Below are 17,401 nucleotides of genomic sequence, written 5' to 3'. Positions count from 1 at the left end.
ACGCCGATCATATTTCCAGATATCTTTTAAAATAATACCAGAAGCAATCATTCAGATAATAATAACAACAAGATCTGTATTTGATCCTTAATGTGGTGCCTGGTGATTAATAATTGCAATTCTCTTGTAAATAAGTACAGTAGTCCGGATTACTCTCTGCCACTGAGGTACTCATACTATAGTACAAACATAGTAGGACTTTCAGGGGATAAAACTATACAGTTATGCAGCAGGGGCAACTGTTGCTTTCATGCAGCACTATTTCCCTTCTACTTTTGTCTGACACTATGCATTTGTGCTATTGACTTGGCACTCAAGGTACAAGGCAAAATCTGTTATTTCTTTCAGATAAAACAGATATTGAGTAACTGGCTGCATCTAGTCATTCTCCAAGCAAATTAGTACATTTTTTCATTTTTAAACTTTAATTAACATGCTTACATTACGAAACAATGAGGCTATTTTATAGCAATAACTAAGTATTACATGTTAGGGTCCAGAACACCTGCAACTCACACTACCTACAAAAATCCTTGTCCCAAATCCTAAAATAGCCTCTGCCAACAGGCAAAACACATCAGATTTCAGAGGCAAATTTTGTCCTCCTTGTGGTTTTTTTTTTTCTTTTTCCCCTTTGGTACGTACACAGAAATTTCTGTGCAAAGAAATCTCTCCAAGCCTTTACCAGTATCCCCCTTTTTACAGATGGGAAATATAAGTCAGAGAGGTTAAATGGAAAGGGGGATGGACTTATGCTTAAAACAGGAACAGATGTCAGAACTCTTGATTTCCTGCCCTCTAAATAAACTTGAAAAAGAAATACTAAGTCTCTCTGTATCACAATTTCTCCATCTGTAAAATGGGAATAATAATGCTTACCTATCTCCTAGAAGTGCAGGAAGGCTTAAATCACTATTCTTTATAATCCACTTTGAGATCCAGAGATGGAAAGCGCCATAGAAATGGAAGCATCAGAATCAGTGTAAGAGCTGGAACAAAACCACCAGAGTTCCTGGTGCCTAATTCTCTCAGATCACAGCTCTCTTTTTTTTCATCCCTATTTTATTCCCTGTTCCAAATTCTCAAACCAAATACATCGGGAAACTTCAAGTCTGTGAGAGTATGGGTTTTCATAATGAGCAGTTTCATAATTCTATTAACACAATCATACTATTTGTACATATATTTTTAATAGTCTTTGAGGTGATCAAGATGATTAAATAATCATCACAAACAAGTATTCCAGTTTAAGTTATTAAGGCACATAATTTATAATGTACTGGCTATTGTTCCTTCTCCAAAGGCCTTGGACAAAGATTTTGAGTATTACAATGAGAATACTTAATGTATAAAATTTATAATGAATTTCAATAAAAAATGGAAATAGAATACAGCAAATATATATTAATTTGTCCCTCCGTATACATAAGTAAGCCTCCTAATTCACAGTGGTGAGCTAGTTCCATGTAGATTGATGACAGAAGACAGACAAAGAGGTCAGTGGTATGAGAAAAAGTAATGCAAAACACTAACATAAGAAACAGAGAAAAGAAAGCATGCAGTAATTAAGATGCTAGCTTATGAATCAGAAATAAACTGAAAATAGCATAAAGCCATCATCTCTTTAATACATGCACAGGCAATAAATCTTCCTCTCACCCTGTTTTGAATCATTCTTTTGCATCCAAACTTAAGGTCTGACCTTACAGCCATGAATGCAATCATATACATTTCCTCTCCTAGCAAACCCCAGAAGGGATAGCCTGTACTTGAAGACCTTCTAATTCTCTGAATAGAAATGTTCTCCTGCTTTCTACTGCTAGCTCATCTAACTATGACAGAGAGAAGGCCTGCTGCTTCCCTTCACAGCTGGCAACCAAAGCAGCAAAAGATGATGCATACTGTACCTAAATGAGGATAACTCTTGTTTTTACCCTATACTATGTCTAGGAGCTTCATAAAGTCCCTTGGCATTGTATCTGCTATAACAGAATCGCTGCAGAATTCCCCCAAGTGCCAGCAATCTGAAGATCCATCCAACCCCCCAGATAATAAACTCTCCCAAGAATGCAGAATGTCATGCGCACTGCTGATGTTATAGAAATATTACCGATCCCGCTTCATTTAGGAGAAAGAAAAGACTCTTTAACTGAAAAAAAACCTCTTCTAAATCAGAGAGAGCTATGCAACAAAGTGAATAGGGGAAAAAATCAGTACATAAACTGTCATCTTGCTATTTCAGATCCAAATTCTGTAAGTTAGAGCAAAGATCCAAGTAATATTTGTCTTCATATGGGATTTCAGTTATGCTGCTATGCAACCATCCAATTAAGATTTTTTTCTTCTGTGTCCTCTCTAAAAAAATTGTGCATTGCACAATTGTGTATATACCTTATGCCAATGTTGGTTTTAAATTTGCAGTATTAATTTTAATTCTCTTCATGTTTTTATGGTTTGCTTTACAGTCTATATATTAACTAGAGCAGATGAAATGTCACCCTCATCTAAGTCACATTGGCTTTGACAGGCCGGGAATAGATAATTCAAGTGACCACCAACAGATTGCAAGTTCAGTATTATTGTTTTAACTTGGCCCAATTGATTAGAGACCATGATTTAAGTAGTGATAGAAGGTACCCTACATGAAATAGCCTGGCTGTTTCAATGCAGCTCTAATTCAGTTAACAACTACATTTTTCAAAAGAGGGCAATGAGTGAATGGGAATGCAGAGTAAACTACCATAACGCCCTCACCCTTTGTAGTGGTGTATCCAGGTAAAGAGTTAGACGCACTGCTGGGGCTGAGGGATATAGGATGGGGAAGATGACACTGCTGCCACCCATGTTCTGTGGATAAAAAAGCATTCCAGTCACTGCAGGTGCCAACTCAGTAATTTTTGCAATCCATAAAGTCTTTTTTTTTTTTTTAATGAATGATTACTTAAAGAAGTATTGCTAATAATATTTATGAAAACTCCATTAAAGGCATTTGAAATAGTTTTAATAGGAGATTGTCTTATCCAGTCCCACAAGCATTGATAAGCAAATATGAAAATGGTATTTTTCTTAGGTATCTTTTCCTCATGAAGTAGTTTAGGAGGAACTTACTTTTGTGTTTTTTCTTTCAAGACTTTAAGAGATTTTGGGCTTCAGGCCTGTGTACTCAGTAGAGCACACTTGGACAAAATAGTTTGTGTCCCAAATGCCCCGTTACATTTTAGAAATAGTATGTGTTTTTGTTAATTCTGCATTATATCATATAGTTGAAAAAGGGAAGATGGGGATTACTTTTGCACCTCAAAAGAAAAAAAGAAATGACCAACTCACCCTTAACGTCAGTGAATCTATTCGTTCTGGCAGCCATTGTTTATGTGCCTACATATACGTGCACATGCAAAGTATGTGATGGGTCTGAAGACTTTTCTCTGTCACCAAGAGAGTTAGATAAGAATGATGCCACATCCTGTCTGGCCATTGCTGGCATCAGACAAGAAGGAGAAGGCAGAAGAAGCTCCCACACATAAACACACAAGTCCCACTGAGGCAGAATTTGTCCCTAATATACACATGAAATTCAGTAAGACTGAAACGTCCTTTCTGGGATCTGCAAAATCCAAAATATTTATATTTTTTCTAAAATAATCGAACAACATTTGGACTGGCCATGCACAGTTACCCAGATTTAACCTAAAAATCAAAATAGAATGTGAGCATTTGGTTTTCAGGCTGTGAATAAATACAGCAGGCCAAAATGCAAAAGTTTAGTAATTGCCGCAGTGATTTTTTTTCTAGAAGACAGACTTGCTTTTATCTAAATAAATACACAGACCACTAAAATTTGTTCCTTCATTTGAGAATTCATTTTTACTTCTGGAACAAAGGTGATTATGTCAGCCATCTTTCCTATAACATAAACAACATACCCACATACATCATCTTTTCCTTTCATCTTGCATTAAGTGCACAATACATTTCCCTGCCCATAGTCATTTAAATCAGTCCAAGAGTCACTGATTCCCAGGCAACCCAAAATTTGATAGTGGTGGACACTACACTGACCATAAGCTATTGAATATGACAAATAGTGTGACTTTCTCTGTGAAAAGGGGAAAAGCGCTTTGCCCTTTGCTCATCTTCAAGTGCAAGTGTCATTTTTCAAATTTGAACAGTGTAGAATTCTCTATCAACAGCTTATACAGATTATCACTCAAAAAAAAAAGTTTATTGATCAAATTTCTGACTGACACATATTGCCACTTACATTAGCTTCATTTCAGGATCTGAAAATATATGCTCCATAAAACTATTTTTCTATTTGTAAGATGTTTTTGATGTTTGGGGCTCAAGTGCTTCCACCAGTTCTTTGAACACGTCTTGGTTGGTATTTTCATATGACAAGAGGACTATGTGATGCAAATTTTGACACATCGCAACAGCTACTGTATAACTGCCAACCTGCAACAATGTTTCTTTGGGGCTATTGAGTGCTCTGAGATTTATATTCTACATGACCTTAGAAGATCCTGTGAAAAAAATGAATTTCACTTTGTAAGAATAAGTAATCAAGTCCCGATTTATGTAAGCAAAAACAGAATCTCTTTCTGTTTAGGACTATCCTCAAGCATATGCTAACTTTAAGTTAACTACTGCTAACTTTAAGTTTTGACCTTAATCAACGTATGCTTTACATTGAACATGTGATTAAGAGGAATTTTCTTTTGAATCAAGTCGTGGTTGTTTGTTGCCATCCATGTTCTGTGGTACATATGATACTTCTACGTGTATCTGATTTTCTGTACTAAATGCTGACAATCGTTTTAAGCTGCTAGGAACAGCCCAGTGGCATAGTATATGTCAGCTTTGATTTATCTCTGATTGCCATTACTTACTACAGAAACAATGCTTTTCAGTTACTACTATTCAGTAGAGGAAGTGCTAAGATATATACGATAGAGTACCATAAAAATATGAAAGCCAATTTTCCCACAAGACATACTAAACAGAAGCAAGCACTTTCTTCTCTGTGTTATTATAACCCTATCATCTACCTGAAAATACTAAAGCTAATACATGACATCGTCACAAACAGAGAATCACAGAATATTTCTCATTAGAAGAGTTCTTAGAATTATGTACTGTATTAGGACTGATTAAATAACTCCTAAATCATTCCTGGTGCATGACTGAGCACAGAACATGTCCTCTAAGAATATTTCCAAAATTTCCATCAGCAACTTATTCTAATTGCATACCTGTTCTAACGGCAAATTCACATTCTTCCTATTTCACCTTAAGCTAATTTCAGTACTATCCCTAGTAATACCAGTATTTGATTCTTTTCTTTCTCATAACAGTTGCTTATGTGTTTGTAGGTAACTATCATTTCTTCTCCTCAACCTTTTTTTCTTCTTACTCCATTTATTCTTTTTTTCAAAATAATTCAACATTTTATTGCACTCTTCTGAAATCTACCAATATACATCTCCTTAAGCTGACAAGCCTGAAAATGAACATGTCAGTTTGAGAGCTAACCAATGCCAAATACACTAAATGCTGGATACACTGTGACTTAAAATTTTCAGTGCCTTGGGGAGAAGGGGAGGGATATGAACCACTCCTCCTAAATTGCTCCTAAGTGCCTAAGTTCCCTGTAGAGTCAAGAGAGAAGCAGACATACAAGTCACTGTCTGCTGGCCTTCAGAGGTGCCTAAATTAATCACACTGAGTTGGGCCTGAAACAACTAAATTTACTTGTCCCTACACTAAGTAACATGCGTTACAGTATCATATCAGCATCGCACAGTGTATTGCCATCCAATTTATCTTAGCCCTGATGTTTTTTTTACCACACCCTTCTCCCTGTGGCATTATGATCTGGTGGGTATTTCTCCTTTCCTTTTGTGAACATTTTATTTTCCTTTTCTTAAGCAAAGTACTTCACTTTGTTTTTCATGATTAGTATACATTCAGATTTCAGATAGTCCTTTCCAGTTTATCAAGATACTGTTATATTTAAGTGTATCACATAAAATTCTTGCAATCCTTTCAAAACTTCTCTTCTTCAAAAAATACATATTAGCAGCTCAGTTTATATCTGTAAATAAAACGAGCCCACTACAATTCTTTGTCACTTCAGGCAACTAGAATGGAATGATTCATGTCCACATTATTAAACTTTCTTAGCTGCATCCAGACATATTCGGGTGCAATATAGTATGGCCTGTATAGAAACTGCCTTCAAGAATGGTCCCTGGCCCATATTCTAACACCCACACCATGCCCGGGGCTTCTTAGGAAGAGAGCTAGTTGACACAGGCCAAAGGCATGCCACAGAATATGAGTACAGAGTATAGTATTCCATTGCTGGGAAGGATTCTGTTTAATTTATTAGAAGTGATGCAGCCATATCGGACATAAAACATATTGCAAGTATAAAACACGTAACATTTCGTCTCAAGTAGAGCAGAAAAAAAAGTTATTACTGTGTTTCATTTGTGAGCAAGAATTTTTAGATCTCACTTCCTATCTATACCCACAGCTATGTGCAGCTACATTTAATTGTCATCTAAATGCCAATTTGAGAATAGATGGATGTGAAATTAAAGCACAACAGATAACTAAAAAAGTCACAAAGTGACAGAATTTGACTCTGGACAATACGAATCCACAATATCAGCATCTACAAATTCCTTATGAATAAAGAAAGGCTGCACTGAAGCAGTTTCATAATGAATCCTTCTCCAGTGCTGAATGCAGCCATGATGCTGGAGGTGAAAAGGCAGGTCAGAGGACTCAGGTCATTTGCTTATATACGAGTCTGTCGCCCCCATAACTTCTCTGGTGAATCTGCTCCTGCTATTCATCTAGCCTGCATCCATTTTTTTTCTAATCCACATTACTCCTGATTTACGTGACATTTTCACAGGTAAATAACAACATTTTCACATATGAAATAGATTTGCATGTATGCAAGAAATGCAGATTTACTCTTGCAACTCATACATTGACATAATTTTCAGGCAGAATTTGGGAAGCAAGTTCTGAAGATTTGCTTCACCATGTCCACAATACTTTCTTCAACCAATAAGGAGTGTTATCCTATCAAAGAAAGAGATTAAATTTTCTTAGCATGGTTTGGATTTTTGGTGAATCCACACTGCTTAGTATTCATCATATTTAGTCCTTCCAACAATTTAGTAGGTATTGAAGTTAAATTTTGTATCTGAATTGCCCTCATTTCCTATTTCCTTTCTTATAAGAAGGTACCAAATGCGTCATTTTTCACTCTTCTGACTTCACTGTATCATGTTTCTGAAACAAATTAAGTATATTGACAGCTACTTCCCAGCAGCAGTGATCCTACTGCTAGCATGAAACTGAATTCTCAGTGGCTAGTGTACAAATAGAACTGTTTACAGACTTGCCAGAAAAAGAGCAACACTGATCCCTATAGTGCACTTGTCTAAACATGGATAGATAAATGCAGTTCCTTCTCTTATTGGCTATTTGCTGCATTCTTTAAATGGCTTCCTCTATTTTTTCTCCTTTGTTGAAGAAAAAAAATAGGAAGTGAAGCCCTTAAAAGTTAGTGGGGGAAATGAAAACAGAAATTCAGAGTTACTTTGTGAAGCAAAAGAGCTAGAAACAAGAATCATTTCCTCTGTTGCGCAGACCAAGTAGTTTCGAAGATAGAGGCCAGCAGAGAGGAAAAGACCCTTGTGCACAGAGACCCAAGATCAGGCACACATCTGAGTCTCCAGCTCCTGACTGTCTCAGTAAGGAGGTTTGTAATGTAAGAATAACATTTACATATAATGAATAGAACTTGCCTATCAAAAATAAATAACTTCAGTGCCTTTCAAATTTAAACATCTCATTGCTTTCTGAAGAGACTCATGTCCATAAGTGACTAAAATACTTTTGACGTAGAATTTAATTGTAAGACTAGAGGCATTCTGGAATTTTAAACTAGCCTAACACAGTAATCTCAAAAAATGACTACTAAAGTTTCAAGCAATCTTTCTGCTGGTTTCTTTAATATTGCACTGGTAGGAATCCAGAAGACACTATTTCATTTTTAAAGAAAATTTTCCCAAAACAGGATACTCAGGGTAGACATCATCATTCTCAAAATTGACATAAATGAATAAATATAGCACCAGTTTGAGATAATTAGATATATAAGCCTTCTATGTGTTCCAGTCAGAACTGGGAAATACAGACTTTTACAGCTGGGGGGGGGGAGAAGGGGGAATAGGTTAACTGATATTTTTTAAATAAACTAAAAATATAATTTTCATTCATTTGAAATTTATTGAAATTTAACCTTTTCAGTTATTTTCTTTCACTACAGTCGCAAAGAGTGCTGGAGTCTTCCTGGACAAAAGATGCTATGTAAACCTAATAACTGGTACATTTTTTCCATCAGTATTTTGAGTAATACTGGGTACTATGAGCTCTGTCTAAGATCACAGTTACACAAAGAGATTCAAGCAAATAATATTTAAATATAGCAGCTAACGCTTCTGACTTAATATTAAAAGAATTTGTATTTCTTTTTTTTAATCATTTAAAAATAGTGTATTTATAGGTTTTACTGGACTACAGCCAAGCTATCTTTGCATTTTTATATGTTGATTTCTAATTTTGCCTTCTGAATTATCCATTTCCTTTCTATTATTGCAATAATACTCTGTAAGTATTCATCCCTTTGAGTGATAGATGTAAGAGGAATACTTTCAGATGAAGAATGCAAACCAGTCATGAACGTGAGATAAAAATACTTTTCAGAAGTTATGCAATAATCATTGAACAGTGAATCATCATGAATGGTTTATTCAAGATCATACCCTACCTACAATAATGAGTAAAAATACATCATAGTCTTGCTCTACCCTTATTATATCTTAATTGCTGTTACCTGTTCAAGTTTTCTTTCATTTTTTAGCTTAATTAACCAAATAGAGATTATGTCTCTGGACTGACAAATTTGAAGTATAAGTGAATCTATCTCTCTCTTAGCATTTCAGGTACAGTTATTTGCAAAACCAGGAATGTTCAATCAGATTTTGTAGAAAAGGACAACTACACAATTAGGTTTCTTAGCATATTCCTGAATATAAGTTAGAGTTCCACTTTCTAATGGGACATGCAGGATATTCAGCTTTGCAGATCAGATTTAAATTTTAAGGATACTATAACATTATTTGTGAGCACAAAACTCTATCATTCACAACTGCATAACTTGTTTCTGAAAAAAGGCTTTTACTATGCACAGATTACTTGTTTATTCGTACCAATAAACATTACATTTCAGTGCAACTTTTTTTCAATCCAGCATTAAACTGTTTTCTTTCTTCAGACCCCAAGAATTCTAAGATGTACATGTAACTATTGCTAATTTGTTTGCTTTTGTTTACGTGCATATTTACCTCAACTATGTGTGAAAATCATAGATTGAATTTAAAATGATTAATGAAAGGACCAGCCAGCTCACAGCTTTACCTGATTTGTTTTAGAAATCAGATGAGTTAATTTTAAAAGCAAAAATGTAGACAGGCCTTATTTTTAAAAATTAATCAAGGACCCTTTCAAAATAACTGTTACTTAGGTTTATGTGAAAGTAATGCTACAAGGTCTATCGCAGGTGTGATAGAACCATGTAAATAATTTCCAGAAATGAGATGCAACTAAACAAAAAAGAAAGAAAATTCTTCTTCCATAATATTATGTGTACAAAACTGTTATTTTTTTAAACTTCCCCCAAACAGTGAAAAATTCTTGCTTAAAAATGTTTTCATAGATTTACATTAAATATAAGCTGAAAATGTTCAGTGTTATACATCCCACCACACAGAAATAGGCCTTTACAATACTAAATACATTAAAATACAACCCCCCCCCCAACTTTATATGCACTTTTTCTTATTTCTTTGAAAAACAGTCAAAGGACTGTGAGAGACTTCTTGTCTTGATACAAAGACGTGGAACATTTTTCTCATCTAGGTCATTTATTCTAAACTAATTCAGGGGATCAATAACAATCATAAGTTAAACTATAACCATTCTTTATGGTAGCTCTGTGGTAGATTATTTGAAATAAATTGATGGTCTAATTCCTAAACATTCAACTGTGCCAAGGCTTTTGAAAGCTTTTTAATTTTTATTTGTAAATCAAATTGACTTAGGTGTGTCAAGTTGAGCAGGTGCCAAAGATTTTGTAGAACCAGAACTTCAGGCTGCACCTATATTTTCAACATTGCCTTGGGGGCTTTGTGCTCAGATCCAAGCCCAATCTCCCTGATCCCATAGAGACCTTCATCCTACCGCTACTGCGGAGCGAGCCCATGGAGGCGCAGGCTAAGAAACAGGCACAAGATGGAGTCGAGCTTATGTTTGAACTTTTTGTCTGATACAGACATTCTCATTCAAGCCATTTGGCTCTGCAAACGCAAACCCAGACCTAAGTACATCTGTCAAAGGTCATGTAGATATTTAGCATCCAAACCACATAAATCAAAACAGCCAAAGAAAAGGATTATTTTTCCCTTTAAGTTTACCTTGCTTAGACTGCTTACTCTTTGAGGAAGGGACTAGTTTCTTTATTCTATATTTATACCATGCCTAACAATAAAATCCTGATTCATATGTAAAACGTTGATAGTGCTAGCAATAATCACCATGATGATACAGTTTCATCAGTGAAGATGCAGCTAAATGCTCGCCTATCTATATGTAGAAGGTGCAGCAGAGTTAATGAGGGGGCTACCTTAGAACACAATTGTTATTCCTCATTAGCCCCTTGCACAGATACTGTTATTCTGTGTAGAAAACAGTGCCTTTATGTAGTTAGTTTTAACCTGCTTCCAAGGTAGATTAAGCTATGCCAAAGCCATTTTTAGAGAAAAATAAACATTTTCAAATAGAAAGTTAAGGTATTATGGCAATGTCTGGCTGTTTTCATATAGAAACAAATCCTAACCTCTTGCTAGAAAGAAAAACAATTCTACACTAATGTCAGTGCATTATTTTTAGGAAAGCTCAAAAATATTATAAAAATATTATATAAAATATATATAAATATATATATATATAAAATATTATAAAAAGAAATACACATCTAGAATGACCTACAATTGCAGGGGGGAAAAAAAAATCAGAAAAAAAGAAAAAGAATTTTAAAGCTGAGTCTTATCATCAATTGTAGACTGATACAGTACCAAGATAGATTTAATGGTGCTATTCCCACCGTTATCATCTGAGGACCTGGTCCAAATATTAGAAATAGACGAGTTATCAGACTGATCAGATATTCATTGTGAAGACTGTCCCTATAACATATCCTACAGAACGCAGTGCCACAAAATTTGAATCTTGGATTATGGTTTTTGGTCACTACAGTAAAAATACTTATAAAAATAGTGGATAAAACAACCTCCACTGAGTGACAAATGGTTAGAATCTATTTTTAAAAAAGTAAGAATTGTTCAAAAGCTATTCTCACCAATGTTATTTCACTTATTTGCTCCAGTCAGGTTCAGACTCCCTTTTATGTTTTGTGAACATTCAAGTCATCACAAAAATCAATTTCTTAACTGTTTGCAAAAAGTCAATCTCCAAATCACATGAATGAATAAGAAGAAAGCGAGTGTAAAATATGCAGTTAGAAGAATATGCAAGTTAGAAGAATCCTGGAGTCACCCTATGAGAAAATGATTTTCAAAAATTCTATGATTTATCGGTCCTATGACAACTGTATAACTTATATTCATAATAAATACTTTTAATGTATTTTAGACCATTTAAAAACATATTCATCAAAATATATTATTTGATTACATAAAGATCTGTGCTTGGCCGCAGAATAATATACATAATATGTATATGAATATGGAAACGGTTTAGATAAGTAAGGCAAAAATTTAGTCATGGGACAAATTCATTCAATTTTGAGGAGCTGTATCTTCTTCTACATTATCATACTTTAACGTACCTGGAGATGTTTTTGTTTATCCATACAATGACTTGATCTTTAAACAAACAAAACCCCCAAATCCCTACTATTAAGCTTTTGATTTCAATCATATCCCATAACCATGAGTTTGACAGGTTAATGTATTATTTTGTCAAATGTATATCATCTTATCAAATGTATATTACCTTATTAGTTCATGAGTTGGTTGCCCTTCAACTGCTTTGTTGCCTTGCTGCTCTCTTGTTATTCAAAATGGCAAATGAAAGTGCCCAGCTTACCTTCTCTACTTTCATTCACTCTTCTGTTTACTTCACGTCCCTATCACAGCTTGTCTAAATTAATTAGCACTAAGCTTTTGATATGTCTTTGCAGAGAAGTATTTTCAGGACTTCTGTTGTTATGCTGTACATTTCTAAGAAATGAATAGGCTGGCTAGAGCAACACAGATACCATTTGTGTAATGACTTTATAATACTATTTTTAGTGTATTCCATTCCTTTTTACAACCTGACATTTCATTTCCTATTTGCTAACTCTGTACATTGGGGAACACTTTTCAGGGAATTGTTCCATGATCTTTTTTCTCATGAATACATGAATTGTTCCAATTTCTCATGATAACATACATTACCTTCCTAGTTTAGCTTTTCTAAAGTTCCCCACTGAACAAGCCCATTGGAACACAGTGCAGGGATCCCCAAGTAGGCACAAACTTGAGCAGATACACTCGCATAGCACAGTAAAAGCTCCATATAAAGGTACCAGTTTCATTCATAACTGCTGCACCACTGGCACTGTTTGAACTAGGAAGTTCTCCCAGCAACTTCACTGTGTTGACACTGCTCTGTGGCTTGCAATTCCAGAACGAGCTAGGTCAGAAGCAGAGTGGGTTTTCAGGACTGCACTTCACTGCACAATGTGGACCCACATAGTCTATTATAGACTTGATTGAGCTAAATAGTTTTATGCCATCTGCAAATACTACCCTTTTGTTTTCATTTCCTTTTTCTAGATAATTAATGTTCTAAACTCTACTGGTCTTCACACAGAATCCTAGGGAGCTCTGCTTCCTCTAAAATGCTACATTTATCCTTATGATGTTTTCTGTCGCAGACACTCAGAATCTGGTAATGCTTTACCCTGTGTCAACACTTGCTTACGTTAGTAGCTTCAAAAGCTTTTTTGACAGTTCAAATACACAATATTGATTAATTCTTACCCACTCTGTCAGAATTCTAATAGACTGAAGATCTATCTGTTCAATTTTCCAGTACAGATGCCAGTTAGCATGTTCCTAAAACCTTTTAGTGATAATTTTAAGCCTTGGGCTAAAGTCTCTCACTGGTCTCTAAAAGTACCTTTTTAATGATAAACACAACTTCTGACATTCTTTGGCCACTAGCTTTTCTTCAAAACCAAAAACTACAGAAACACATAGTCCCTTGGCTTAGTCCTGTTTGTTTTAGTCAGTTATCCAAAAACATCCTCTTCTGTGACTTAGTCTCTCATGTTTATAAAAGGTCACCTGGGATGGGTAGCTTCCTATAAATCTTTCTTTCCCCCACTCTCTCATCTCTCTCCTTGTTAAAGACCAATGTACAGAAACTACTTAGCCTCTGTGTAATGTCCTTGTCCTCACTAATTGCAGCTCAAGGCCCACCAATTCTCTCCTGGACTTACTACATTTGTATCTTAAAAATTGTCTGTATTTATTCTCATGCCTTTGGTTATTCACTCTAAGAAGTTCTTCTTATCTCTCCTAATTTCCATCCTGAAATTTACTTGCTAGATCTTATGCTCTTTTCTGATGGTTGTACTTAAAAATCTTTTTTTTTTCCTCTCTTTTTTAATAAAGACCTGTTAAGTTCAAATAGCTTTTGTATCCTGCAATACACTTTTCTTTGCCACTCTGTTTTCTTTTTCATAAATGCTGCAATTTTTTTTATACAACATTTCTGCTAAATATGAAGGTTCAGTTTCTTATTTTTTGAATCACTTATAAAAAAAATTTGTTCTACTGACATACTATTTTTGATTAATCTTTTTTGCTAAAATGTTGAATTTAATTTTAATACAGTTGCTCAACTTGGCTCAAACAAAAGTCCCTTCGTGAGTCCACTTCCTCTTATGTATTCCTCTTGCCCTATTCACTGAATAAATTATTAATAAGGAATTATTTACACATTGATACAAGTATTGTGTTCATTTTCTTTTCCTTGTTCCTGTTATTTACTATACAATTTTAATCTAAAATTTTACTAAAGAAAACATTAAATAAGAGAAAATAGAAGAAAGAAATATAACCCTTGGCTGTATGGTAGTTTCAGCTTTGAGATCCAAAGAAATAAGGCAAAACTAAATCTGGATTCTCAAGTGTGGATTACATAACACCACTCATTGATATTATTTTGTCTACTGCCAATGTTTTATCTCCAGTATTTTATGCTCTTAGACCAGAAAAATATAAAATACGTGCCAACATGTAAAGAGATTGTTCAACAAAACTATTTGCTGAATACAATTTAAGATCCCTAAACTATAAATAAAACAAATACGTGTTTCTTTGTTATATGAAATAAAACTACCAGGCCTAGAACAAAACCACAGAACTACTACAATGGCAGTTCTAGACACCAGAGATCATCATCATTGTAATGTACATACTGCATCAGAACACTTTTGGGACTAGACCATCAATGCTTGAAAACTCAAAAATTTTAACTGAAGTTATAAAGATGAAATTAGTACTGCTAGATTATGAGTTAGTACCAAAGAATATTTCTCAGGGGTGAATGACAGGAAACCAGTTAAGGAAAGACAGAGCCATGAGCCATTAGGACCTAGCTAACCAAAATTTCACTTTGGTCTTTAGAGTATGACCAGATGACTGACACCTGACATTTTAGCCTATACAAAGTATAGCTGTTTGTTTCAAGCCCCCCCCCACTTTTTTTTTTTTTTAAAGGAATGGCTTCCACATCTCAGAAGTGCTGTCAAAATTTACAAGCTTTCAGTGAATCAAATCTAAAGACTGGCATGGTAAGACCACCCCTCTGAAGGACAGAAATACCTGGACAGAGCTAATTAAGAAGAGAAAACTGAGAGGTCTGTGCTGAAAATGATCTTTCATAACATAACTGAAAATCACCTTTCTTAACAACTAAATGCTTTGGAAATTAAAAATAAATAAATATCACCCACAGCGATTCATTTCTTTTCCTTATCTTCTGTCCTAAGAGACTATTGTTGCTTTAGAAAGGGTCAGTACTGCAATGTTAATGTCCTTGGCTTATTTGGATGAGATAAACACCATAAACTCTTGAAGTCAAGGAGATTAAAGTCTCTAAAAAAAATACAGAGGGCTAGTAAATAGAATGAAAAACATATTAGCTTGAAGTATTATTCAAAGGTTCTACATCTGTCTCAGAATTCAGAATGAATTATGAAGGTCTTTTTGAGATTTGTCACGCTCTCTCGTGCCACCCAGCCACCATCAAAAGGTGACTGAAGAAAGAGGTAAGATTTCAGAACAAGACAAAAGGCACTGAGTAGCACTGAGAAAAGTCAGCACTGTGCCAGCTGAAAGATGATCAGGCTGAAGGCAAAAGTTTCTTCTTCCTTCCAAATCTTTAATGTTAACTATGTAAATAGTTTCTTTAATATAATATACATACCAATTATTCACAAGATACTGCTCAATAACATAAAGAAGCTTCTGGGACAGTTGAAAGAAAAAGTTTCCTTGACTTAATTTTATTCTTAAAATTGTTAGTCTGGCAATGTCTATGTTTACACTGTCTATCCAAACAAACTTTGAAAATAATACAGCTTCAGAAAAAAAATTGAACAAATCCTCCCCACCCAAAACTATCAGCTGATACTGTTCTGTTGACAATCACGTCACACTAACAAGAATCAAAGTCTTGTCTTTTTTTAAAAGCGCTGCACAATGCCTTCTTCATTGGTGCCTGAATCCAAGGGAAGCCATTTTCCCCACTTCTTCTAAAATTGCGTCTGTATTATTCCTGCTATGAATAGTAGAAAGAGCTAATTTTTATTCCCGCAAAGGGAACACTTTCATACAGCCTTTCGAATAGTACTTACTCAAATACGGTGGTTTGTAAGGCGCTCGTGTATTAGACAGCAGTCCATCCAACTCCTTCCTCTCCAGAGTGTTGTGAAGGGCCTTCTCTTTGCCGAAGGTGGAGAAGGACCTTTCTGCCCCAGGCTGGGCTTCTGGTGTTTCAAACACTTCAGTGTCTGGAACGGAGTCCATGCCAGGTACGTGCAGATTGCTGCGGTAATCTGCGGCTTGGCGTCCATCGGATGGAACAAAGGAAGGCATCCAGCACCGATCTGAGTGGCCCAGTGCTTTACATTCCTCCGTGCAATTGGAGAAGAGATCCATGCCTGCAAGCATGAGAAAAAAAGAAACTACAGATATAAGCTTCAGCATCATGAACGGCTGCTGACAGGTAAGAAAGATTGTGCCAAGAGAAAAGAGAAGAAGGAAGAGAAATCTCGGAAGAACTTTTTCCACTACCTTTATCTCCTCAATAAAATATCTGATTGTCCAGTCTTCATAATTCAATGACACCAGCTAATAAGCATATATAAATGCCTGAATGTCATACCAAAAAAAAAAAAAAAAAAATCACAAGAAGGGTATTGATGATTCTATCACACAATCTCTTGCAGAGCTTACTGTTTAGAACCCATTCAAATAAGGATTGGTTCAACTTGCAGGTGATGGCTGGGGTTCAGCAGTTGAAAATAATTGTTTAAGATCATGAAGGAATTTTATTTTAAACATATCTCTGACCAAAGACATGAAATGCCCGGATGGAGGAATTGCAGATTTCATTTATGAAAACGAAACATCAGTGATTCCTATAAAGGAACTATCTGTGCATACATTATTACACAGATAGAGCCTACATTAAAAGCAGGTCTTATGAAGTAGAAACACAGCTTTTAAGTGATCAGGATGACTTAAATTAATCATTTCATCATTCTTTCAGAGATAGTTTTCATTGTTACCGCAGCAGTCCTTACTATCATCAAGCCATTCAAATAATGGGACAGAATCCTATAGTAAATTACTGTAATTAGTGGTACAAAGGTAGCTGTAGTCCGATGTAACATGGCTGTGGATACTATTGACAAAATTGTTAATGCTTCCGCTATATCAGCACACGCTTGTCCCTGCCAACACAAAACCGTTTGCTTACAAATCCTTTAATGCTATTAAGATTTCAAATGACAAGCAATACTTCCATTGATGACCTTCAGATCGGCATTCCAACAGAGTATTTCCTAACTGTGATTCACTAAGTCGTTGGATTAGATTTGTTTTGAGAGAAATGGTATATGAAATCTTTGGCATAGAGTAAAATAAATACTAACATCTCCAAGTTGATATTCAAC

The 17,401-nt window shown here is 35.2% G+C and overlaps 1 protein-coding gene across 4 annotated transcripts in view; it reads right to left on the bottom strand.

Moving 5' to 3' along the window:
* Nucleotides 1-17,401, bottom strand: part of PCDH10 (protocadherin 10) — a 31,951-nt gene that overhangs the window by 2,098 nt on the left and 12,452 nt on the right. For 3 of the 4 annotated variants that reach the window (XM_067297734.1, XM_067297733.1, XM_067297735.1), the window contains exon 4: nt 16,079-16,384. In XM_067297734.1, coding sequence (XP_067153835.1) covers nt 16,079-16,384 — 306 coding nt within the window. Of the gene's footprint in view, nt 1-2,754; nt 2,848-16,078; nt 16,385-17,401 lie in introns of all 4 variants that reach the window. The other variant, XM_067297732.1, reaches the window with a different exon arrangement.

The sequence above is a fragment of the Apteryx mantelli genome, chromosome 5 (assembly GCF_036417845.1).
Source record: "Apteryx mantelli isolate bAptMan1 chromosome 5, bAptMan1.hap1, whole genome shotgun sequence".
Classification (NCBI taxonomy): domain Eukaryota; kingdom Metazoa; phylum Chordata; class Aves; order Apterygiformes; family Apterygidae; genus Apteryx; species Apteryx mantelli.
This window is presented reverse-complemented; position numbering and strand designations above follow the sequence as displayed.